At 37.1% G+C, this 27,287-nt stretch overlaps 1 protein-coding gene across 3 annotated transcripts in view; it reads left to right on the top strand.

The window, feature by feature from the left end:
* Window positions 1–27,287, top strand: part of KALRN (kalirin RhoGEF kinase) — a 165,464-nt gene that overhangs the window by 136,567 nt on the left and 1,610 nt on the right. For all 3 annotated transcript variants that reach the window (XM_063288781.1, XM_063288779.1, XM_063288780.1), the window contains 14 exons: window positions 1,554–1,837; window positions 3,168–3,272; window positions 6,915–7,010; window positions 9,150–9,283; window positions 9,979–10,045; window positions 10,408–10,511; window positions 14,368–14,437; window positions 15,656–15,742; window positions 16,677–16,769; window positions 18,624–18,674; window positions 20,134–20,211; window positions 20,876–21,061; window positions 23,922–24,093; window positions 26,155–26,396. In XM_063288781.1, coding sequence (XP_063144851.1) covers window positions 1,554–1,837; window positions 3,168–3,272; window positions 6,915–7,010; window positions 9,150–9,283; window positions 9,979–10,045; window positions 10,408–10,511; window positions 14,368–14,437; window positions 15,656–15,742; window positions 16,677–16,769; window positions 18,624–18,674; window positions 20,134–20,211; window positions 20,876–21,061; window positions 23,922–24,093; window positions 26,155–26,396 — 1,769 coding nt within the window. The remainder of the gene's footprint in view (window positions 1–1,553; window positions 1,838–3,167; window positions 3,273–6,914; window positions 7,011–9,149; window positions 9,284–9,978; window positions 10,046–10,407; window positions 10,512–14,367; window positions 14,438–15,655; window positions 15,743–16,676; window positions 16,770–18,623; window positions 18,675–20,133; window positions 20,212–20,875; window positions 21,062–23,921; window positions 24,094–26,154; window positions 26,397–27,287) is intronic.

Raw genomic sequence — 27,287 nt, 5'->3', positions numbered from 1 at the left:
ACTAAGTGAGGCAACTTCTTTACTCTGACTTCAGGTTTTCAGAACGGTGCATAAATTGTCATTATTTAACTCAACCAGTTCCAAAGGTTTTACATATGGTATCTGTTTCTAGAAATCATACAGATATAAAAATAGTTGCTGTCATTGAAACCACAGCCCTCTCTACTTTTCCTCATATTTCTTTTTGCTGTGTGGAAGCTTATGTTAGACATGTAAGCATACCCAAAGTATACCTCATATGTTTTATGTACTAAAAGAAAATTGATATGAGAAAGTGTCTGTAAATTCAACCGTAAAAAAGAACCCTGTTATTTCCTTAAAAACTTAATAAACTAGAAATGATAAGTGGTTCTGAATAATAAGAATTTGTCTTTCAATTATATTTTAAGAAGGCCTAGCTGATAATTTGATAACTACATTGTCCATCCAATAATATGTAGCTAAATGCATAGCTTGCTGTGGAACTGTAGTGGGCAATAATTTTGTTCAGAAACATAAGGTCATGAAATTATACTGCATAGAGTGATGAGATCCTAGTTTTTCCTTGCTAGAACTGGAGATTGAGACAAATAAAAACTTTTCTCCAACTTGCAAGTCTAGCTTGATTTACAGTAGGCCTCCTATACTGATGAACAAAGCACTCTTGTATAAAGATGCCAATTCAGCAGCTTGCCAGGCATTCAGATGCTGGCATTTATTTTGGTGTTTTAATAAACTAATTCAGTAACGGCTAGTTTTAACGAGCTGATCCAAGTGGCATGGCAAAGGATAGTTGAGACTTTTCCAAAATATAACACTTCTTCCAGGGAGTGATCCTGGTGAGAATACAACGGACTAAAGGGTTTTCTGTATAATTGGAGGAGAGGAAAGAATAAAGTTGATAAAATTATCTTCAAAGTGATAATTAAGCCATCTTAGAATTTGTTGACTCTGATCATTTGAGTTCTTCTGTTTCTACCCCCTGCTCCTATATCATGTGGATTTTGTAAATGGAAAAAGTTTTGATGCCTATCAATACAGAAGATAATGTAGTGAAACCATTTTCAGCTGTTGCTTATCTTTTGCTAGTTTAATGCTGCTTTGTGTGCATAAACAGGATGAAAATAACAGTGGTAGGAAAATAATATCAGTTACTGTTACAGAGAGATCAGCTCTAGGTGACTTCTGTGGTCTTTGCAGAAAAACCAAACTTCCTATAGCAAAGACACAAGTAGACACAAGCTCTTCTTTCAGCAGGAAAAGTACTTACATCAATGTAGGAAGTCTCCATAGTTCCCCCACTGAAAACTTATTTTCTGAATGTATTGATGCCAAGTATATCAGACAATAAAAAAGATTTAAGAGTATTCTATGAGTAGAAAACAGAAAAGCATGGGGGGGGGAATCATCTATAAAAATGGGAAATGAACTGAGTACATTGAATGCAGATCTGGTGTAGCATGTACTCTTCTAATTTTAACCCTTGTCAACAAATTGCAGGCACTATTTTCAGAAAGAATTATCAAGCTAAAGACAGATTGTTGCTTAGCATCCTTATTCTCTTGTTCTGGCAGATACCTATTCCACCTCCTCCAATGAAAATGGAGCAAAATCTGATTCTGTGGCCAATTTACAGCCTCACTCGTCCCTTAATTCCATCCAGAGCTCCCCTGGTCCAAAGCGTTCAACCAACACCCTGAAAAAATGGCTAACAAGCCCTGTACGCCGACTGAACAGTGGGAAGGCTGACAGCAACATCAAAAAACAAAAGAAAGTACGTGAAGGAAGGAAGAGCTTTGACTTAGGTTCCCCCAAGCCTGGAGATGAAACTACACCTCAGGGAGACAGTGCCGATGAGGTACAAGTACACTTTGCCATTATTTTTTAAGAATACTAACTTGAGCCTAACATTTTCATTTCTGCTATCCTGTTTTTCAATAGCTGATTAATAATCATGCCTGACAATCTAAACTAGACTACATCCACACACCCTTTTTGTCCCAGTGCCAAGATTACCTACTATCCATAGTCTTCATCTCAGTACCAGCCCACTGAGGTGGGCTGAAGCGAGTGATCCAATAAGGAAGTGGTATTATTCGGAAAAGAAGAAGTTTCTATGTGAACGTTCTGGTTTTCGTGAAGGAGGAGTCTCAGGGAGTTTGGCAGCCTGCCAGACTCCAGTTGGACTGCTGCAGGACCATCCCCTCCCATCCAGTCACGCGGGTCTGTAGCTCCATTCCCACTTCGGTTTTAGCTGCTGGAAAGTACAGAACCACCCCAGTAGCCAACATTTTCTTTCATTTTTTTCTTGTTAGGCTGCGGTAGGAATAATAACTTCCTGGAAGGTGTTTCACAAGGTTGCTGTTTCTTCTAGTAACCTCTGCAGTCTTGTTTTCCTCCTCTCCAGGAGGTATGGAGCCTTGCTATAAAGGAGAAGCACCAGCTTCCCTGCACCTGCTCTTCTCTCCACACCCCCTCCAAAGCAATCTTCAGCAGCCACAGTCCCACCCTCATGTGAGGTTGGCCCTGTTCTACAGGTGTGGCAGGAACACTGCATGGATAGTGGTCTTCAAAGTGGTGTGTTTTCTTCCTGTCCTAAGCATATCACTGGCCCTGCAGGGAAAAGACCCCAGTTTAAAGATGAGATTGAGAACTGATGAGAGGAACTGTTATTTTAACTAGGTGAATCAACCTTTTGTTGCAGTGAATATTACTTGAGTGAAGCAGTAAGTAAAGTTTTATAATGGAAGTAATAATATGTATGAAATATATTCACTGATGCTCACACATACTATTTTCTTATTAAATCTTTGGCTTCATGTTATGGGGCGGATCCAGACTTACTCTTCTGCATATAGAAGATTCTTACAGGAGGGACATGGCAGAGCAGTGGTTTTTTTCTGATATCCCTGATGTTTCTGTCACCATGTCCCACAGTATTCGGGAGGGTTTCCCACTCCTCAAGAACACTGTAGGTGTCACTTGGCTACATTACACCCTTTGTCAGGGAGCAGCAGAATTTATTCATTTATTTGATTTTTATATACTGAATTCAAGTTGATTTTAATATACTGAAACATACAACTGACTTCATTTTCTGTGCTTTTCTTGTCCTAAGTCAGATACTTGGACAAGTTTTGTCATTTAATTTGTTCATATCTTTGTAAACATGATTCTCTTGCTTTCAGAAGAGCAAGAAAGGTTGGGGGGAAGATGAACCAGATGAAGAATCTCATACACCACTTCCTCCTCCAATGAAGATTTTTGATAATGATCCTACACAAGATGAGATGGTAAGGCTCTAACTACATTTCTCCTTGGAATAACTTTATTAAAAGGGGGGAAAAGACTCTATTAGGATCTAAAACATCAAGTACGATACATATGGTTTCATGAGACTTGTTAATGTTTTGCTAGAAAAAATGGAACTAAACAATCTTGGTTATATACTTAAGTGCATTAATGTCCATTTCCTGCTTAAATTTTTATAATTTAACCTGCTTACATTTGTAGCTTGATATTTTAAAATTCATGCTTTTTATAGGTATGAAATGGTTCATATATTTTCTTGGGACTTTCAGACCTCTTAGCAGTTCACATTAAAGTTCAGTTGTCCACCAGGAAAGTTCTGGACACTGTAAACACTTCTGAATTACATTATAATGAAAATGTTCAATTCATTTTGGGTATTATTTTATCTCCTTCCATATATTGAGAGTAATTTTAAAAACATACCCAAATATTTCCCTGCTACAACAAAAAACACAAGGCAAAGTATTGTTTCATGGAAACATTTTCTACTATTGATCTTGTCACTGGGAATTCTTAAACTTTTGGGGAACCTGTTGGAATCCTAAGAAAAGTGTCTGATAACCATTATTTATAGCAATTGATCCTCAAGTGGTCTTGAACAATAGCTCCCATCATCTCCAGCCTGTTTGAAGCCATGCATAAGATAAGAATTTGATTCCACCATTCTCCCTGTATATATTATTCAAATTTTCTGCTCATTAATTTTTTACTTCAGTTATTTAGAACTGATTGTCAACCAGCAGAAGTCTGCCTTATTCTTCTCTTGATCATCTTTTTTTCTAATTACATATCAAAATTGTCTGCTTTTCCTATAAAACATTTTTAGTTCTTTATATCGTACTTCATAAGACATCATGCATTGTGGGAAGCAAGATAGCAATTCCTCAGTAGCTTTTCTAACAAATCCAAAAGTACTGAGTAAGTTGTTATCTCAAAATCCACTAAAGATTTCCAAGAAATGGTGGAAGGACAATGTAATTTTTCTCTTGAAGGCTGGTTTCTTATCCTCTACCCCCACAATCTGCTTCTTAGTTGGGGAAGGTAATAATTAATAACTTGCTATTATTTGGAGCAATAAGCTATTGGAGAAGCTAATTTTGATAGAATGTTCTACAGATTGATATAACTTGTTCTCAGGTACAACCTTCCAATATAGATTTCAGCTTTCCTCAGCTCTTTTGATTGCAACCAAAACAAAAATAGTTTGGTGGTATTTTATTTATAAAGACTTTTAAAGTTTGAAATTGGTATTTTCATGGATTGCCGAACATTGGAGCTCTTCATTTATAAACTAGACATGTTGCATAACTTCAGGGGGAAAAATGGCCAATAATGCAATGTTGACTATTTTTCTGATCAGAAGACTGAAGAATAGTCAGTGTTGTGGATTTACTTGGAAGGATTACACGTCTGAGTTCATGCATCATGTAAAATTCTAATGTTTGTTACATCCACTCAGCCATTGTAGTTTGTATGCCATGGTTTATGGCTTAGTGTAGTATCTGAATCCAGCCATAGTGCTTATTAAATAAACTGCAGTGAAAACAAACTGACTCTGCACTGCTGTCTGTACACAGCCTAAGAATTAAAATAAATTACAAGTCCTTATTTTTTCCAAAGGGAGAAGCAGTTGCTAGCCTTAAATTTATATTAATTGTTATGGCTGTGCTCACCTTGAAAGTTATTTGGAACAACTGTTTTGGATCCCATGAATCCCATTCACACAGAAATCTGAAAAAAGATGGGCTTCTCTAATGAATAGCAGAGAAGTACTGTGCTTGCACACGGTCTGAAATACTACTACTGAATAATTTTTGAAGCTTACACAGCTCTATTAATTAAGAGTTAATTCTTCTGCATTCCATGTTAAAGTAATCTTTCTCGTAACTTGGAATTGCTTTAATATGGCTTGTTGGCAGCCTATCAGTCACTTAGAATCAATGAGAGAAGATAGACAAAATGTCTAATGCACAATATTCTTAGGGAATAAAGCAACCAGAATGATGCATCACTCCGCAGCAGTTCTAACAAACCTTCACCTGGCACCGCTGCCTAATGCTGCTACAATAGTCCATTTTATTGAGAGTGTTATTTGCCTGTCAGTACTTGGGCCCAATTCAGCCACACTTACTAATTTCACTACAGTTTTCTTAGACTCGACTCTTCCTTCAGGGAATCTACACCTGTGGGGATCATTAAGTTTTATGTAAAGATTAGTTTATAAAGAGCCATCTACCTTCAAGAGCACACGTGACCCACATCTAAATATTACACAATTCTCAGACTGGTTATACATTTTTCTGACTATGTTCAGTTTCTTTTTGCATAGAAGAATTGGAACATGGAGAAAAAGATATTTTTGAAGGGAGGCAGTATTGATTTGGAGTATTTTAGGAATCAGTATCAAGCCACCCCACTGCATTTGCTTCTTTGTTAGTGGTACCCTCAAAGGAGGAGGAGTGGGTCAGATATTCATGTTGCCATATAGTTCATCTGAGATCTGGTTATGCTGAAGAACTTTCAGAGTGAGTCTGATATCCCAAAAATTGTATATGTGAATGAGTGTGCAAGAAAGGAAGATCAATAGATTGTTTAAGGCTCCAGTTGTTCTTCCATTTGCTCCATAAATATTCCCTACCTGGCTTTAAAACAGCCAGTCCCAGGATCTAGCCTTTAGAACCTAAATAGATGTTTACACATTCAACAGCCATGTATTTTACTATTCTGAAACTAGTGGAAAGATAATATATGAATTGGAGAATAACTGTTTCAATGGTAGTTTTCCAAGGTAGAAAATGGTGTGTGTGGTGGCGTGGGTTGTTCTGGATGTATTTTTAAAATGTCTAATGCTCCGTGAGGTGTCACCCACAAAAATTGTAGCATGAACTGAAGCTATTTTGCTTTCTTTCGTAGATTCTTGTTTGACAGTTCTAATAGAATAACAATCCTAGCAACTGATATTCTTATCTGTCTTCCCCACTCTTGTTTTCAAAGATGTCTATGGAAAGAAGTGACAGTCTAAGTGCTTTTTTTGTTTTAAAGCTTTAAATCTTTAAATCTTGAACATCTGGCAGAATTCAGCAATCATGTACAGTACAGAATACTGGGCTAGCTATGCAATTAGCTTGATCCAACTTTTTTCTTGTGCTATTTAAGCTATAGAAATTAGTAAGAAGAGAGACACATGTACTTCTTATTATTCTATAGGCTGGCAGGGATGTAAAGTCTTCTTTCCCCCCGCCCCCCCAAATATTTTACATATCTAGCATCTGCTGGTTCAGAAGAACACAAGACTGTTGACATCTTGAAATATGTAAGCAAGAAGAAAACTGTTCTTCATGGTATTTTTGTGTGACTACATATTGGGTTTTTTAGAAAAAAACTTTGAACCACCATGGGCATAAATCCTAATCACAGCTCCAGAACTGTTCTTTGGGTTTGCCAGTCTGTTGTTGAGTCCTGTGCCTTGTATATGTCATAGTCTTCCCCACATAAGCTCTTCATGCTCCCACCACATTTTTCCTGCTTTTAACCCAGTGTATGACCTCAAACTGCTAACCTGTTGGCTTTCCTCTTCTCATTCCTGCTAACCTACTGTTCCTTTGCAAACTGGTGTCTTGCAGTCTTCCTCTTTGCTAGCTTCTCGACAGACCAGCTCTGATGTCCCAACTGCTGCAGATCTTGTCAGTGCAATAGAAAAATTGGTCAAAAGCAAGCTGGTAAGTGTAGAGTCCTGGGATTCACTGAAGAAAAACATTATAACTTGGCTACAGAGAAAGCCAATAATGGGTCCCTCTGCCAGCTTACCCTGCTTTTCTCATCTGTTGTTCTGCACACATGCTGAATATCTAATCAAAATCTCATGGTGTTCTGTAGTCTTTTTAGTTATAAACTGAGATAACATGTTCATAAAGTACCTCTATTGATTAATGCTGACTGATACATCATATGCATTATCTGATAAACCTCTAGGTAGGTGACTGCAGCTTTCCTGTCACAACAACTTTTTTGACATTAGTGAAAAATGCCAGTTGAAACTAATATAAAAAGTAGAAATGCTGTCATGAAAATGTTTTTAGGATGTGTTAGTTGTTTTAAGTGTTTGCTGTAAGTGATGCTTATTGCTTTATGTATGATAGTCACAGCTTTTTTGCCCTATAGAGAGTTAGTTTTGGAAACTTTGATTCAAGAGTGTTCATGAGGCCATATGTTCAGTTTAATGTTCCACCTTAGTTAAAAGAGCTTCAGTTTACTTTTCAATTAAGAGTGTGCAGTGCATGAGGAATACGAACAAGAACAAAAATCTTAGACAGGATTATGCAATAATGTTTAGGAACAAGCTTTGTTGAATACAATGAAAGAGCTCCAAGGACTAAGCTTAAAACTAAACAGCATTACATGACATTTTTTAATAATTAAACATTGCAAATACTCAGCTGGCTGAAAGAAAACTGGTAGCAGCTCAATATTATGACTGGCTGTAATATAGCAAGTTGGTTTAGTTTAATTCCTTTGAAAATTAACCTTGTCTTTATGAGTTTGTCTCAGCCTTCTGCTTTCTTCCTTTTTTGTATATCTAAATTTCTGCTCGACATCCTGACTCGTTAATCCAATTTTCTATTATTGTCCGAACTGGGAAACATCAGTTTAAACTCTGCTTACAAACAGGCATCAGATCCTGGGAAAAAAAAGTAATTATCAACTAGCTCGAAGAATTGCTACTCAGACAACACTTCCTTTATTCCTAGAAACTGTTCTCCCATAGTATTAAGCAGATTAATAGTTTTTTCTAATGAAAGAAGCATGATGTAAATGGTGTTGAATGCTCTAGGGTAAATTAAATGTTAAGCAGATATGGTAAATGTGATGTTGTGAAAAATATCTGGGAAATGATACAATCTTTTTATGTGTAAAATGAAATTCACTGGAATGAAAAACTGATCTTGAACAACACAGTATATTTATCCTTTTTAGAACAGTTATGTTTAACCAGCTCACATCTGAGATGCTGCTGGTGTTTCAGATCAGCAATACCAATTATTGAAAAATCCCCTTCATTAATCCCACCCCTATTTTAGTATAACAATTTAAATTTGTGCCTCTTGTCTAAAGTAAAATAGCCAGCTATATATCCCTGCAATATATCGGGACTAGGGTTTAATCTGCTTTTATCTGCAAACTGGGTTCTGTTTAGTGTTTGATCACCAAGTTCTGATCTTGGTAATTGCTAGTGGTGATTGCTATAAAATCCATTGATAAGGACAGAAACATGTAGCAGAGAGAAAAAAAAATATAATCCTATATCCATTTTTTCCCAAGATTAGTCCTGTTAAAGCTTACTGAGATGAGTTTTTTGGTAAGAGTATTTTATTTTATTTTTTTATTTTTTAAAATTATATTTGGTAAATTTATATAGCCGCCCATCTCAGGTGACTGGATGGCATACAAAGTTAAAAATACAAAAACAATACAACAAAATAACCAAACATAACAGAAAAATCATTAAAAAACATTAAAAGTAACAAAGCCCATAAAAACATTTTTTCACAATAAAATTCTTGGAATATTTTTATTGCAACTTCTGGCTTCTATTCTGGTTAGGGCCAATCAGGAATATTTTAAGAAAAAACAGGAAGTTTCTGGAACAAATGATATTGGTTAGGAGGCAAAATGAATTACTGGTTCATTGTTAAGTCCCCACCCAGCCCCCCAGTAAAATAAATTGGAAATTGAGAAAAGCTGAAATATTTTCTTCATGATTGATTATTATAAATCTAGAATACCAGAGAAAACAAGGTAAATGTCTAGTTACTAGTTACAATTTTTAATCTTTTGTCCTCTCTCCTTTATTTCTTAAGACATTAGAAGGAGGCTCCTACCGAGGAAGCTTAAAGGATAGTACTGGATGCCTGAATGAAAGTGTGACACCTTCAACTCCTCCTTCAAGAAACTTTGAAGAGGAACAAAAAGCCAAAGCTATGAGAGGCAGGATGTAAGTTAATTTGTTGTTGCTGTTGATCTATTTTGCAACTGTCTCTGAGGCCTCTACCACTAGTAGCTTAGAAATGTCTATCAGATCGAGCGCCCCCTCCAGCTGCAACCCATATTATCAAGAGCAGATTTGATAATGGTTGTTAAGTGGGGAGGAGGGCAAATTTTATTCTGAAGGGAAAACTATTTGCATGAAATTGGATGGAGCCTAAAATGTATACTTCTCATGTGGAATACACATTTATAAGAATGGTAATACCAGAATCAAGTAGGACATGGAGGCTATAGACATTAGCCGGCATGTCCCTTCTACCCATTGGCCTTGCTTTGGTTCAGTCAAAATCACACTGAAAACTTAGAGATTCAAAGGGGGTCACTCGTGCTGAAGACAATGGGAGCAATCTAAACCTACTTTTTCTGCTATTAAGATGTTATTTTTACATAATGAAAAAGATGGTTAGTAGAAGATGAGGATTATTCTGGTAGGCCTTAAGTCAGCTTCTATCACCTTACCTTTTTCCTCAGCTCATCTTCTCAGGATGAGGATATTCAAGCTCTTGGCATATCTATTCAGAACTTCTTGCTGAATGGAAATTGCATTAATGATTAACTAGTCACACTGCTTAAATTTAGTTTTGGTCAGTGCTTGAATGAGAGGCCTTCGTGAAACCAGTATACATCTCTTTTGAACTCTAGGTTTGTTCTAAATGAACTGGTACAAACGGAGAAAGACTATGTCAAAGACTTAGGAACTGTGGTGGAGGTGAGTTAAAATAAATTAATTTAGATATAAACTGTTTTTTCAGTAAAAAGCTAATGTCAGGAACTTTTAAATCACAATCTAATTAATACTGTCTTAATACTGACTTTTTGCAACCCATTCTATGTATTCTTAAAAGCCTAATTGATTTGTAATACAACAAGTCCTTAAGGCTCATCTAAACTTAATACATATCTCTAAAATATTAATATAGGAACTGGAACTAACAGACCCTTGATCTCTTGGATAAAAAGATCTGCTATTACAATGGGTAGTTGATCCTTCTTCGCTTGAAAAGTGAACATTATTACTGGTCATATTCCTGTCTGCCATTGCTTAGTCACTGATTTTTTTTCCTTGTCAAGGGATTCATGAAAAGAATAGAAGAAAAAGGTGTGCCTGAAGATATGAAAGGGAAAGACAAGATTGTATTTGGAAACATTCACCAGATCTATGATTGGCACAAAGAGTAAGTCTATAAGCTACCATAAACAACTAATGTTAAATTGTACAATATTTCTTTATATTCAGATGCATTTAATGTGACCAGAGTCATTACTTGTCCCTTTCTCCCCCTCATTCACATGCTACAAATACCCACATACTTCCCATTAGGATAGCTCCAGTCCTGTGGCACTATGTAGCATAATTCTTTTCATCGTATTCTAAGTACCTTCTGTATTCTTTACATCCATTCTTTCTATTCGTTCCCGTAGAAAATTAATTTATGTTTTTCATATAGAACTTGTACATGTGTTTTGGCATGGGACGTATATTTATATTTTTATATTTTTATTGTATTTTGTAACGTAATGGTTTCATATTTTAACCTTGTTTTATTGTAAGCCGCCCAGAGTCCCCCCCCCCCACATAGGGGAGAGATGGGCAGTGAATAAATTTATAAAATAAATAAATGTGTCTTCCAGCAGTCATTCTGCTTTTATTTGGTTTCTTTCACTTCTTTCATCCATTCCCCCCCCCAAAAAAAATTCACTGTTGACATTACTAAATAATGACTTGTCCCACATTCAGAACCTCTTACTACCCTTGTATCCTTCTTTCATTTTCATAGTTTTGTTGAAAAAAATTTGGTGTGGTCATGCTTTCTACTTCCTTCCTTTTCCATCTGTGCATATGTATGAATAGGCATATGCTTAAATCATGTATTTGAAACAAAGAGTATTTTCTAAGCAGATGCTCATCAAAAAAATCACCATTATCATTCATTCCTGGGTCTCATGTCATTCTGATCCATTTGTTCCTATCACCTTATAGAATTTCTTTTTCCCTTGGGTTGTATTCATATAGAAAGCTGCACAGATCCCCCCCAAATTCATCCCTAGCTCTTCCATTATCTTCATTCACTAGACAATAACATGCAACTATCACAGACCTGTATACTCCTACTTTCATACGCATCCCCAGCAACCTAGATGATACATATTTTTATCATTTCATTCATAATTAAACTGATTGCTTCACTTCCTTGCATGTATTCATAAACTCAGTTCCACAAGGTCAGGCTACCTGAATTCAGATCTGTTACATTTTCCCCTTTCTGTTAGTTTCACAGACATATGGCATTCAATTTTTTTTCTTCCTTTTCTTTCATTTGTTAATCATGGTCTTTATTCTGACATTACAAACAGACTAAAGTCATGGCAGTTTTCCATATGTCTTGCTCAAAACCAGATGAGTCCATAGATACTGATACCCACTACCCATCATGGGTTTGGTTAATAAGGCTTTCACAGAACACTTTTTAGTAACATAAACAAGATAGAGGCTAGGTTACTGGTTTTGCAGTTATGTTCCCTGTAGCATTCCCTGCTAACAATAAGGACAGTACTTGTTTTGGTACATTTTGACCAATGTGCCATAAGCAGAACAAAAGCCCAGTTTACCCCAAAGATGCTTACATTATCTTATACAAGCAAGGATCTCTAATTTGGAGACTACCTTGTGAGCCAATACATTTGTTGCCCACATCCCATCAACTGCAGGATCTATTTGAGTGTACTGATACACTCTCAGGATTTAAAACTGGCACCTGCATGACATGCACACAGCAAAGGAGCTGTGGATAAAAGTGATCTTTATTTTAAAGGGATGCAAAAGCTCATGGGAACATGTTCAGAGAAGAAAGCTTTCAGAGTAAATTTAAAAAAAGTTTTCCCCCAAACTGCAGATCTAGGTAGAGGTATTTACTACAAACATAATAAATCCATGCTCAAAAGGATATAAATGTGGAAACAAGGAAGTATTAAACACAAATGATAGGCTACATCAGCAAAAAAACCTTTGTGATGATGCCGCCACAAAACACTGTCACAAGTAAAGGACTGGGACATGGAAAACATTGGTCCAGTATTGTCCTGATTCTTCTCTAGCTGTTAGCATTAGCTGAAGAAGATTATGATTTATTATAAAAAAGGATTGCTGTTGTATTGTACCTGCTGTTCTTTTGTTGCTGGAATTATAGTCGTGGCCCTCCCTGTTGTTTAAAATTGTATCTCTGGTGAGGATCGATAGGATTTTGCATTTTTAAACAATATTTATTGAAAGACATTTCAGGATTGCAAGTTGGAATTAATTGTTGGCATGACACCTACCTGAAATGTGAGTAGAGCAATATTGGCAAGAAAATATAGCATTCAGATGATGCTATAATTTATATGAGAGTGCAGTCAGGAAATCAGAAGACGCTTAATCCTTGGGAGAAGAGCAATGACCAATCTCGATAAAATAGTTAAGAGCAGAGACATCACACTGACAACAAAGGTCCGCATAGTTAGAGCAATGGTGTTCCCCGTAGTAACATATGGCTGCGAGAGCTGGACCATAAGGAAGGCTGAGAGAAGGAACATCTATGCTTTTGAACTGTGGTGTTGGAGGAAAATTCTGAGTGCCTTGGACTGCCAGAAGATCAAACCAGTCCATCCTCCAGGAAATAAAGCCAGACTGCTCACTTGAGGGAAGGATATTAAAGGCAAAACTGAAATACTTTGGCCACATCATGAGAAGACAGGACACCCTGGAGAAGATGCTGATGCTAGGGAGAATGGAGGGCAAAAGGAAGAGGGGCCGACCAAGGGCAAGGTGGATGGATGATATTCTAGAGGTGACAGACTCATCCCTGGGGGAGCTGGGGGTGTTGACCGACAGGAAGCTCTGGCGTGGGCTGGTCCATGAAGTTATGAAGAGTCGGAAGCAACTAAACGAATCAACAACAACAACTAGCAGAAAACAGAATAAAGAATTGAAGGGAGAGGAGTTTGTAGAACTACAACCCATCTTTCTGTCTGAGCTTTTTGCTAGAATTATGTGCAGTTATCACTGTTATCATAGTCTTGAAAGAACACAACTCTACTACAGGTATTTTGCCATATTTTTAATAATGTAAGTGTAATATGTGATGAAAGTCAGAAAAGAAATGAAAAGAAATCAGCTGCTAAAATGAACTATGCATATTTGAAAGTGGATGCTATAAGGATAAAAGCTACAGTATTCAGTAAAATTAATACCACCCAAACAGAGGAAACAATATCATGAAAAGTAAGGAGGAGAAGAATTCATTCATTGTTGAGATTTGTCTTTATTCCATAACCCAAAGTACTTTGGACTGAATTAGGCCTTCTTCAGGAACAGCCTATGTATATTTGAGTTTTTGTTTAGGGTATAGCATTCTAAAGGAGGTCTGATTCAGTCCAAACATGTTGAGCTGCAAGATAAAAGTTTTTATTAATTTTAAATTAAATCCAATTTTAACAGCAACTGAATTTTTTTCCTTGTTGAGAAATTTTATATTTATGTATGTATGTATGTATGCCTGCCCACCCGCCGTATACCAGTAATTAGAAATCTTTTTTCCTCAAACGTTTTGCTGCTTTCCTTCTCTTACTTAACTATTTTACCTTGTAAGGCAAATTTGCCTTATAAATATGCTGCTTCCACATAACAGCAATTAACATTCTGCTTGCTAACAACAAGTTCATAATGAAAATCAAGTTATACTTTTCTATATATTTACCTAGATTCCCCCACAGAATTAGCTGCCCAAATTGGGTAGAAGATAAAAACAGCAAGAGTGTTAATATTGGGAGGGAGATTTTGGGTGGATACAGATAGCTTTTTATTGTACATTTGTGTATAATATTAGTGAAATTCTGCTAAACATTAGCAAAATAAAACACTAGGTTTTTCAGAGGTAACTGACATAACATCAAGTTTATCTTCTAATTATAGAATCATACAATGTGTTAATGGGGGATATTGGAAAAGAAGGGAAAGAGATTTTGAGCATAGTTGCCTATTTTATATTGCAGTTTTTTTCTTGCTGAACTGGAAAAGTGCCTTCAGGAGCATGACCGTTTAGCACAGCTCTTCATCAAACACGTGAGTTACAAGTCAGACTTTTCTTAAAAGGAAATTAGCTCCTAAATGTATCAGTTTTGCTCAGTTTATGGCATCATTTTTAAAAGATACCAAACAAGGCTAGGAATTACATATTTTAGGTTATGATGTCCAGATTTTCCTTAAATTATAAAACTACAATATTGCATACATTTTTTCTTTTCTGAACATAAGTAATATGTTAGCTCCAGTCATAATACAAAAAATACCGTGTTTTCCTTAGCATTTTCTTATGATTTAAACAAAATCTTTGTTGGAAATGTAACTTGCATCCCTCCAGAACTAAATTTATTATACATGATGTTTAGATTTTTCTTCCTAGCTAGAGCCTTGTGTGTGTTCAGGATATAGGTCTTCAAGGAAAAAAATCTAGTATAATACAGATGTATAAAAACAAAACACACACCTTCAACTAACGCATTCTATAATCTTTTGTGGAAAGTTAATCTGAACTGGTAGCAGTCAGAGTTCAGACCAAGGTTCAGTATGGAAACTACGTGGTCACACTTATAGATGACCTTTGGAGATACAGAGGGAATCCAACTCTCTTGGTCTTCTTAATCTCTCAGTGGCTTTCAGTGCCATCAACCATGCTATTATTCTGGATTGGCTCCAAAGGATTGGAGTGACAGGCACCATTCTTCAGTGAGTCTCTTCTTTCTTAAGGGACCAGATCCATTCTGGGTGTGTGAGTGAGAGGAAGATCTACCCAGAGATTCTGGTTAGAGTGAAGCAGGACAATCTGCTCTCCCACATCTCATGAGGCCTCTAGGAGAGGTCATCCGTCGTCATGGGGTCAGGTTCGGCGGTATGCTGATGGTACCAAATTACATATCTGAGCCCTGCACCAAATAGGCAATACTGTGGGAGTGCTGACCCAGTCCCTGGAGATGTCAGGGTCTGGAAGGAACAGGAACAATTCAGATCGAATCCTTCTAAGACAGAGAAGCTTTTAGTTTGTGGCCCATCTTTGACTCTGAATGCTTTTCCCAACTTAGTATGTATATGAACTAGTGTTTTGTTCTTTTGTTTTCTTCAATATTTTTAAGTCTCTCCCATCACTCTTTGATCAGATTAGCAGACAGAAAAAATGTGGAAAGCGAGTGCATGATTAAATTTATTTTCCTGCTCTGCCCAGATAGCTCTGAAAGTTGTAACACAGGCTTATTCTAAGACAGCTGTGCATTTCATTTCTTACAGGAGAGGCGATTACACATGTATGTGGTGTACTGTCAAAATAAACCAAAATCAGAATATATAGTAGCTGAATGTGGTACATATTTTGAGGTAAGTCTGGTGTTCTTCAGAGGATGGCTGTTCTGTGCTGCAGTTCAAACATGAGGCCTGATTTCTTCTCTCTTCTTGTATTTGCATGTATATACTTCTGGATCTGTATCAGCAAGTTTTTCCCTGCTTGGACTGTTGGCTTTGCTCTCGTGTCCCTTTGCTTTCTCAGTAAATGTTTCCTAATAATTAGCAGTGGATATTTGTTCTCGGGTGATACTTGGCTTCATTTGCAAGAGTTTGAGATATTTAGCTGGCAGAGGTGGAGAATGCAAAAAGTGAGTAAGGAACGGAAGAGAGGAGTTCCTTAATACTGACTAGTTCCTAAATTTAAATCAAATTAAAACTTTTTTCTAAAACTTTAATATAGAAATTACATTTCTAGTAATACTTTTTTTCAATTTTACTTGCAAGCTAGGAGTACTTTGGGGTTATATAATGCTCTGAGTGACAAATACTGTTAATTTGGCATTACTTTTAGTAAAAAGCAAGGTTAAATTTCTTATAAATACATCAAATAATCCATTCATTTTACATTATTAGGAAGCAGATTCATTATTGATTACATAATCATGGACAAATGTAGAAGAGACAAAGCATGTTATCTGGCATTTTCTGAATAATTGCACTCTGCTTGTTATAATAAGGGAAGTGCCAGGTTCTAATACACAAGCTTTGGAATTAGGATTTGTAATGCCAGAACATGCCAAGCTCCCTCTTATGTTTAGCTAATGGGTGACTCATTGTAACATGTTCCATAACCTCAGACTAATTTTTGTAGGCACAACATAAAAAGCCTACAGAATCTGAGAAACTGTAAGTGTGGTCAGTGCCCTGATCAGACCCCACATATGCTCTCCTGAGTTCCATAAAAAAAAGCAAACAAGAAATTCATTATTTTGTCTCAACAATGGTGTCTCCTACTTTCATTTTACAGGAGGTGCAACAAGAAATAAACCAGCGGTTAACTCTCAGTGACTTCTTAATTAAGCCCATTCAAAGAATAACCAAGTACCAGTTGCTTCTCAAGGTAAAATACACCAAAAGCCATACACACACACACACACACACACACACAAAGAGCCAAAGAGCTGGGCATATGTAACTCAAAAGACAAAAACAGTTATTAGCAAGTGAAATTAAAGTATTCCCTGGATGTGTGCAATGACTTTTTGTGTGTGCTACGCTAAGGCTCAGGAAGTGGTTTGTTCAATAGTGTAAAGGGTTTGAAATGAAAAGGTGGTTGTTTGGCGGAATTTTTTCCAGCTGGCCACTGGAAGTTGGAAGATGTAGTCCTCACTTAATGGCCACAATAGGGACCAGAAAACAGGTTGTTAAGCAGTGCGGCTGTTAAGTGAGTCACCACATGACCAGACCCAATTTCTACTACCGTGTTATGACAGTCGTTAAGTGAATTACTGTGGTCATTAAGTGAATCACAGGTTGTTAAGTGAATCACTGTGGTCTTTAAGTGAATCCAGCTTCCCGAATGGATATTTTTTGCTGGAAACTGGCAAAAAAGATCACAAATCGCAATCATGTGACCATAGGATGCTGCAACTGGTTGTAAATGCAAGCCAGCTGCCAAGTGCCCAAATTGCAGTCATGACTGCAGGGGTCGTGTGACGTTTTACAAGTCATACGCGTGAGTACAGGTCGTAAAGCACTTCTTCCGAGGTGTTCGTAACTTCAGACCATTGTTAAATGAACAGTCATTAAGTGAGGACTACTTGTATAGGCTTTTATTTCTAAGTTTCTGTTACTACTTTGCTCTATTCATACATGACATACCTGGATTGCAATATGATTTGTAAAATAATGCATTTTGTATTATAGACATACTGTATAGACATACATAGACATAAAGAGTTCTATTTAAAATAGTTGCACAAACAGTAACTATAACTTCCTATCTATTCTAGAGGGTTGCATAAAATATTTTGCAAATGTACACCAAAAATTCATCAGTGAGCCAAGTATAATTGATACTGTGTTTACATGTTTAGCCAGCAGTGTTATCTAGCAGTTTGCTCCAGTTTGTGCAAATCAATTGTTAATTTTTTTTATATTTGCTGGACTGCTTCCTGAGGGTATCATGCTGGCCTGGTGCTGAGCCTGCATCTTACTCCAGGCAGCCCAAGTATTTTGTATGTGTGTACATGCTGGTATTGGCAATCTCACCATCACCTGGTGGGCAGTCATGATGAATTATTATTGGAACCAGTTACCTAATTTAGGTAACTCCACTGGTTTTAGCTGTGAGTTTTTTAGAAGTATACACATACAAGGATCCATATAAAAAGTTTTTTATAATTCTAGTAAAGCTTTATGGCCTATGTCCTTTACATGAATATAACTAAATGCTACAATCTTTATCAGGAACCCTATTCTGTGCGCCCCTATTTCATCACACAAGGTAAATGTCATTTAGGATCAAGTCTTCACCATCAAGATGGTAGCATCTCTTTTATGGAACATTCCTCTCTCTCTCTCTGTCTCTCCACATCTGATTCTGAATTTCAGAATTCTAGTGGTTCTTAGGCAGGATATTAACATTTTTAATATAAAAAAATGCAACTCTCAACCTCATCTGTTGACATTAGCTCTCTCTTATACAGAAGAAAAGCTATGGCCAATTATGCTAGCAGTCAAAGCTGTTTCCCTGATTTGTATTGAACATGGAGTGTCATAATCTAAACCAAGTACATAATTTCAGTCATACATTTGATTAAGTATATAGTCAGGATGGTATGTATTCTGCATAAGATAGTTTTAAGTATACTGTAATTCCAGATAATCCTACAAGAAGACAAACAATGCTATTCATTTTTAAAAGTGCATTTAAATGTAAATCATTTTTAAAGAATGATATTCTTTCCCATAGGATTTCCTGAAATACAGTGAAAAGGCTGGATTGGAGTGCTCCGAGATAGAGGTACAGTTTATCTGTTACCTTTTATTCTGTTTTGTAATTGATATACTTTAAAAAGAAAGGTTTAATTATGTTATAAGTCAGTTGGATATTTTTCATTAAACAAAATGGAAGAATGCAAATAACATTTGTTTTTATGTAAAACAAGCAATACTATATAATTATATATTATAATCATATAATTTATATAATTCTATATAAATTTTACCTGAAAGACCAGGTTAGGGACAGATTGTTATGGAGAAAATATGTGTGGTCGCTAGCAATCAACAACAATTTGATGGCACATAATGAATCAAATATAGATTTTAAAATCATTAAACAGGAAGTTAAAGTCCTTGTTCCTTTATTCTTGAAATGCTTATTTTAGTTGCATTTATTTTTAGTAATGATAAATGAAATATGTAAATTAAAACTTAAATGAGTGAATAAAGCTTGTATGTTTGAGCAGCAAATGATGTTATATAATCTGGTACTCTTATTTTAGAAGAAGGGTCCCTGACCTTTGTGATTTGATGGATGCAGCTAGGATTTTGAAAGCAGATTGTACATGCTCTCATAAAATAGCTATCAAGAAGAGGCTGGCCTGTTTACAACAGAGATGTCATAGTGGGCATGGCGTTAATTTTTCAAACTTGGTGAAGATACTCCTATAGCTTCTTTGTCAGATTCCTCCAATCAAAAGGCTCTCAGAACCCCTTATCAGAGCATCTTCCATTACTTCCTTATCAATGGGGCAGACTCTCTGCCGCCAGATGGGAGGGGGTGTTAGGTTGGAGTGTGAATTGCATTATTATGGCTACAGATTTATGGTGGTTCACATCAAGGCCGGCCAGTAGAGATACACCAGCAATACCACCTGGTTGGGAAGGGGGGTGATATACTTTCATGGGAAAGGAAGGCAATCAAGGGAATGTAATTTTAAATTTATGTTATAGCGGGAATTCTCCATTCTCAGCTTTACTTCTGTCCTAGTCATTTCGCTTCATTAAACAGTTAAAGGATCCTGGTCTCCTGACTGTCATTGTGTGAATGCTGAAATGATCTAGTGCTGACATTCTTTAGCCTCTCCCACTGTTGTTCCTACTATACCCCAACTCCCTCCCTCCCTCCCTCCCTTCCCAAGTGGGCAACCTCCTAACAAAGCATGAGGTTATGGTTACCCATCAGTTTCTGAGAATGTTTCTGAGGCCCGCTTTCTGATTGCCTTTACATATTTCCAAACAAAATGTTATCCAAGCTCTTTCAAGTAAACAGTGGATTATAATCAGCTGAAAGCTGCATTTCTTTAAAAGTCAATTTGAGGAATGGACATCTTTTCACAATATATAAATTTTCTGATTCTGGCCTGTATTCTCTAGATGGAAGGGTGGATCCATATGTGGTCCTAGTCAGAGTAGAAGAGGGGACCAGCCAGCCTTTTATCCTTTCCCATATTTACTCTGTTCCCTCTCTCTTACAGAAAGCTGTAGAGTTGATGTGCCTTGTTCCTAAACGCTGCAATGACATGATGAATCTAGGACGACTGCAGGGCTTTGAGGTATCACTTCTTTCTTATGCAGTAATGTCAGTTGCCTTTTTACTTGTAGAAATGATTGAGGCTTGTTGAAAACTTCTAAGATTATATCATGGTCCCTTCCCAACCCTGAACAACAATTCTAGCCATTAGCGGTAGGGATATTGGGAGCTGTCCTCTAACACTGCAGTATAGAATAAATACAGTAGGATTGCAGACTTTGAAAATGTTTCTGAAGAACAGAGCTCCTCCTCTCTGCTATTCATTAAAGCAGACTGTTTTTTTATGTTTATGAACGCTGAAGTCCACAGGGTTGTAGGCTGAAGGTCTCTAACCTCCGTGGTCCCATCCCACACCTCCAATTAGAGGATGTCCATTTGTTACCTGTACTAATGTCTAGTATATATTCTTGCTGTTTAATCTTAATATGCTTCTATTTCTGTGGAAGTTATTAGATCCATTAGTGATCATTGTCTGTTACATATTAGCCCCTGTCCCTACTCATTTGAAATATTTTGTGCTAACTTCATGCGTTTGTGTGTGTTTTATTGGACTTTTGTTTGAGTCCGTTTTTATTTATATAAGTTGTCCTGGGTACAATTCATTGCATAGCAATTAATAAATTAAATAAATTATTTTCCTGCATCCATTCATTTTATGTTTACCTCAGTTTCTTAACCTGTCTTAGGGCAAGCTGGCAGCTCAAGGGAAATTGTTGCAACAGGATACATTCTATGTAACAGAGCAGGACTCTGGAGGGTTGTCTCGGCCAAAGGAACGCAGAGTTTTCCTCTTTGAGCAAATAGTCATCTTTAGTGAACTACTCAGGAAAGGCTCTTTAACACCTGGGTACCTGTTTAAGCGGAACATAAAGGTAAGAAATTGATAAGGCTATTGGGTTGCTTCTTTAAGTAATTTCTGGCCCATTAGATCAAGGATAGACAACTTTTTACAGCCACAGGGCAAGTCATGTGCCAGGGCAGGCCTTGGGGGGCATATCTACCAGCCTGCATATAACTTCCTGCCCACCAACTGACTTCACCCTTCTGTAACCTTTTTGTTGTGAAAGGCAGCTGAAACAGAGCTTTTTAATTTGCTTCCTTGGGTGAAAGAGGGAGCCATCCTCCAGGAAGGAATGGAAAGTATCTCCATGTTTGGTCCCATTGCAGTAAAACTGAGCAGTGTTAGCATTCTTCCATGGGAGGAAAAAAAGAAGTCATGAGGCTGCCTTTTCCCTTCCAGCAAAAGACAGCTAAAGGTGGAGCCATGCTCTCCACTGGTCAACAAGCTGCCTGGGACCATGTGGGAAGCGTAGTGATGAGACACAAAAGAGAGACACCAAACAAAGTAAAATTGGCTTCTCCTTTTTTACTTCAGAAGTCAAAAGAATGAGGTCATCAATGCCCTTCTGGTTCTGTGCTTCTAGTGTACTGTTAACTTGTCTGAATAGCTTCAACCGAACTAGCTAGCTAAGTGAACTAGGAAAAATTGTATGTGTTGGCTTGTTTTGTCTTTGTGCCGCTTCATGTGTTCTTGTATGTGTGCATAGGGAAAACCAAAATGGAAATGACTGTTAGTTGTGGAAGCAATGGAAGGTTGAACTCTTTGGTATATTTGTAACATGAGCTCTGAATCTCTTTGTTCAGGAAAAGCCATTTTAGGGAAGGCTTTGAGGGGAGGAGGTTTGCATGGTTTTTCCCTGGTGCTTTACTATCTGGATGACTTACACAATGCATGACTCCCTCCCCAATCCAACTGCTTGATGCTATTACTTCTCTGTATTCTCTTTGACTGCTTTTATAAACACAAGTGTTTGCAATTTCTTGCACTACTGAGCTATATGTATTATATATTTTTTTGGTGGGTGTGGCTATTTGCGCTGTTAAAAGGCAGTTCTTGGCAACCAGATCCAAGTCACCTTTAAAATTACTCCTGATATTGTTCATATCCTCCCCTCTGTCTCCTATTGACGCCTCACTTCCACACAATGAAGATGTACCATCTTCCGCATCCCAGTCCAATGTGGAATAGGAATTATATACAGAGGTTGCAAGGGGAGAAAAAGGGGGGAGAGAAGACTTCCTCACAGTATCTGTTGGCTGTAGAAACTTCTTTATCTTTGGTTGCCTAGGAGTCATCGCAGCCTTGTCTTGGTTATGATTTCCTCTCGGCTAAATCTCCAGTATGTGCCCCCTTTTAAACTTTCTTTTCAAGTTCTTTTTTGTTTTCACTTTATGATTTTTCATCTTTGGCTGTTATTCAGAGGTGTGGACCTGTTTTCTCTGTCAAATGTCAGTCCCGAGAATATTTTTAAAATGGTATAATAAAAAAATATAATTTAAGAGCTACAAAAACTAAAAAGCTTATTCTGACTAAAACTATCAAAAGATTTGACTAAAACTATCTAAAAGAAAACAAAAAAAAGGAAGCTAAAATGAACGATTTAAGATAATAAAATTATCTTTAAAAAAAGGCAGGAGCTTACAAAAACGTGTGTTGTTGGATTGCTGAGTTGGCTCCACCCAGGTGTGGCTTCAAAACTGAAAATTGGTTTTGAAATATTTTATCTAGCTTTACCAATATCTGGGAGGCTTTTGCAAGCATTATGTCACACTTCAGGCCAGGCTCAGCTATAAATCTCTGTTCTTCCAGAAACTCGACCCCAAGTCTCTTTGTCCTACCCTTTCACGTTAATGGATGCTTGGCCATTCTTTTCCCACTTTGAGACTGGAATGGATCTGCTTCTCGTTTAAACAGTAATTGTGTCTAGGTCTAAGCAGCCCTGGTTCCTGCCTCACCAACTTCATATATTTGAAAAGTTCTGTTCTGCACACCTACATAGCTGGGCAACTCTGAATAACCAAACAATTTTAAACTTCCCATCTTAACTATAACATTACAGGATGACCTTCACCAATTGCACTTCTCAAGATTCATTATCCAGTAATTAATGGTAGAACATATATGATTTTTCAGATTCCACCTAGATCTCCTATAGTTACACCATGCATTAATATATGGCAGTAGATCAGCTGAAGTACATGGTGAATGTGGGCCTTTAAGTTACCATTTGAATTTGAAAACTGGTTCCTCAAGGGAAAAAGAAGCTTCAGAAAAGATATGCCATAATTTTTCATTACTACACAATTGTTTCAGGTGATTTCTCAGTCTAGACAGCAAGGCTATAAGAAAGCTATCATATTCTTGCATGCAGCTAGAAAAATAAAACTCTGTAAATCTGTATAAAATCATATCTGAAAGTCTTAAAAATTGACTAAAAACTTGAGCCAGCAGATAAAATTCTCAAACTCACACAACTGAGCAAATGGCATTCTAGTCTTCTTCCTAGAGAAATTCATGGCTCTGTTGATGCTCATATGTATTGGCAAGACATCTGAAAAGCCATTTCAGAGGATATTCATGTAAACAGTTGGTTCTGTGCAAATTACTATAGTGATTACATATAATTGTCTTGTCTTTTAAAAAAAAAATGAAGCTCACAAATATAATTCAGAAGTTGAATATACTTGGCAGAGCACTTGAAGAACAAAACCAAATTGCATCCATAATGTAGCTCTCAGATAAGAAATTATCTGGAGAGGCAAACCTGCTGCTCCTCCTATAGGCTGCAATTAAAGGGCTACCTTTGAGTTCACTGCTGTATAGCCAATTTCAGCATGATGCTTTCCATGTCCCTGTGCAGTTACTTTCAAGTTTTTTCTCGCTGTTTGCAGATGACATACCTAATACTTGAGGAGAATGTGGACAACGATCCTTGCAAATTTGCTCTCCTGAATCGGGAAACATCAGAAAGGCTCATTTTGCAGTCTGCCAATCCTGAAATCCAACAAGCTTGGGTACAGGATATCAATCAAGTACTTGACACACAGAGGGACTTCTTAAATGGTAGGTATTTTGTTGTTTTGTTGAAATAAAGCCCAAGTATTTTGCAGAAGGCTGTAAAGTTTTGGTTGAAACTACTCCAGCTCCAATTTGATAGCAATCATAGATCCTTCTTATCTGTCATCCACACTGAGCTATTGCTGTCTTCATCTTTATATGGTACATGACTACAAAGGAGCCAAATACATGGTAAAGAAATATCCATGTTACAAATTAAAAACTAAATTGAAGTCTAACAGGTTGTTGACTCTATTGATATCTTAGTACTAGTGGGGTTCATTTTATCTTAGTACACTACTATCTCTAATAGACTGGCTGCATTCACATACGAATATACTTACAGTGCAGGTAAGTATAAACAGTTAACTAATGTATAACATCTTAGTAACTGCCAAACAGTGAAAGGAATTTTTTAACTCTTCACTGGGCATCTGGGGTGGTGGGGACCAAAGAATGACACAGGTATGATGACATCATAATGGAAATGCTGCTGTTAAGTACCTGCATGCCATTGTCTGCCGCAGGTACGTAAGTTGTGCCATTTGCATGATGATACCAGTGCATATGTGGCATCATTGTGGCTTGCTGTGGGTGCCACTGAACAATACTGAATTGGATCAGAAATCCAAGAAAAGCCAGTGAAGAAATAGTGGTTATCCCTTTCTTTCAATATTACAGGCGACCATCTCTTCATTGGATGATTTTATGCATAGAGTTTTGAATAGCCAGTTAGCTGTAGAACAATGATTCATTCATTCATTTTAAGCTAGGAGTATGTAGGGAAAATGACAGAACCAATCAAAGAGAGTATTTGTAGCTCAGGGTTGAATGTGGAGTCCTTGGTGCTCTCTGAGCCTTGTTGTTTTCTTGCAGATGTTTCATTGACAGACTAGGCAACATCTTATTTTCTTGCAGATGTTTCAGGCAACATTGAAGATGTTGCCTAGTCTGGCAATGAAATGTCTGCAAGGAAATAACAAGGCTTAGAGAGCACCAAGGACTCCACAAAATGACAGAATTTTTTCTTTTCTCACGATAGAGGCATTCATCCTGCATCTCTGCCACATATCTCATCATTCAGTATTAGCATGACTTTAATATGATTTCTTCCTCATTTGAAAGGGACCCCTTCTAAGTTTTATAGAATATTGGCTTAAAGTACTGCAACATGCTTTTCCTTCAGAAGTTTCACATAGGATTCTACACTTCACATTCCATGCAGTGATATCATTGAGCTGATCTACACAACAAATTTAAAATATGTCACTATCATGTGATGCAAATTTCTATATATGTATATAGTTAGTGGATATACAATTGAAGTGTTTTTTGAGGTGTCTCTGCTCCTTTGTCCTTTGGGCTCTGAAGCTAGAATATGGAAAAGCCTGTGGCAACTCTTCATGAGACCTGAAATATCTAAAGCTGTAGCACTATTTCCTTTGTTCCTTGCAGCTCAAGCAAATCAGATGTGGGTGGTAGTCCAAACTGGCAAAATCTAAAGCAAATTACAATACAATGTTGCCATTGTGTTTCATGCCCCTTATTTACTGTTTAATCTTTCCAGTTGATCAAAGCCAAAATCCTCATCTAAACTTAAACTTTCTCCTTCTTCTTCATAATGAAAAAGGTTCAGTCTACTGTTTTTCAGCTAACAACTGACTAGCTTTCAGTTGTATTTAATAGTCTCTCCCCTGCCTCCAGTGTAATATTAAGTGTAATATCAAGATAACATACATTGCAACAATGTAAATCTCTTACTTGAGGGGATAGAAGATTATTTGGGGGACATCCTTATTTATTTACTTCTAACAATGCTATGATGTCTTACAAGTGAGCGGAACTATTTTAAAAATACTTTAAGGAGGTTGTATGTACTAAACGTACTGAGAAACTAGGAATATCATATTCTTTCATTTTCTTTAGAGGAAAAAATTGGAAAATTGTGCCACTGATTTTCAGTGATTTACAGAGGTCACATGCAATTCATTCTTGGTTCATGGTGAGATAGATAGGGAGCAAACGTAGATGGGAAGGCCTGCTCTAACACATCATATTCTGTTGTAGCATTACAGTCTCCTATAGAGTATCAGCGCAAAGAAAGCAGCAGCTCAGCTCTAATGAGACCCCAGACCAGCCGGGCACCTCAACCCATCACCAGACCCTATTCCTCAGGCCCTGTAGGATCTGATAAAACTTCAAAGGCTACAATGCGCAACCCATCTCTTCCACCTCTGAAGATATCTACCTCCAATGGTAACACAGGGCATGAACAGCACCAGCCTGGGGACAAATATGAACAGAGCAAGGTAATGTAACCACTTCCATTTTAACTTTGGCTAACTAATGATCTAGTTGGTGGAGGAGGTTGTTCAGGCACAATAAACCATTGTTTCTTGAATAATCCATATTTGGCTAGGTTTGTACAATGCACTAATCCATATGGTATTGTTTACAAATCTACAGTAGTTGGCTTCACATAGCACAGGATGTCAAAACCAAACTAAACAAGTTTCTTATGTGAGCCAGGCTGTACAGTAAATGTATAATGTATGAGCTATGTGGGTGTCATTAAACCAAGAAATGTGTGGGTTTCTTTTTTCATAGCGAAGTCATGGTGGAATGTTAAGGAAAATCTTCTTACCTGAATGACAAAATGAAGGAAAACTGCTAAAAGGCAAACAAAAGTTTACCTGTCAGTAAACATTGGGCATCAAACAAATGTTTATTGAAGCCCTTATAGTTTTAGGGTGCCCCTTTTGAAGAGAAGACATAAGGAAAGGTTGCCTAATCATTTGCCCAACCTCCCATTTCCCCTACCAAATTGTTGTCCTCTGCTGTGGTTCTCTAGATGTGCATTTATGCAATAAACTTGGGAATTCATTTACAGTACTTTGCTTCCCAAAGTGCTGGAGAAGATGAGGATTTTGGCTTTGATCAACTGGAAAGATTATAAATAAGGGGCATGAGACACAATGGCTTGAATGTTCAAGCCAACATTGTATTGTAATTTGCTTTAGATTTTGCCAGTTTGGACTACCACTGTCATCTGATTTGCTTGAGCTGCAAGAATAAAAATGTAGCCCTAGATCTTCTTTAGCAATAACCTTTCCTTTGTGCTCTCTGATAATTTATTTTATTTTATTTTTCAAATTTTATCACCACCCATCTCCCCCAAAAGGGGGACCCTGGGCAGTTTA

Source organism: Candoia aspera, chromosome 1 (genome assembly GCF_035149785.1).
Source record: "Candoia aspera isolate rCanAsp1 chromosome 1, rCanAsp1.hap2, whole genome shotgun sequence".
Lineage (NCBI taxonomy): Eukaryota > Metazoa > Chordata > Lepidosauria > Squamata > Boidae > Candoia > Candoia aspera.
This window is presented reverse-complemented; position numbering and strand designations above follow the sequence as displayed.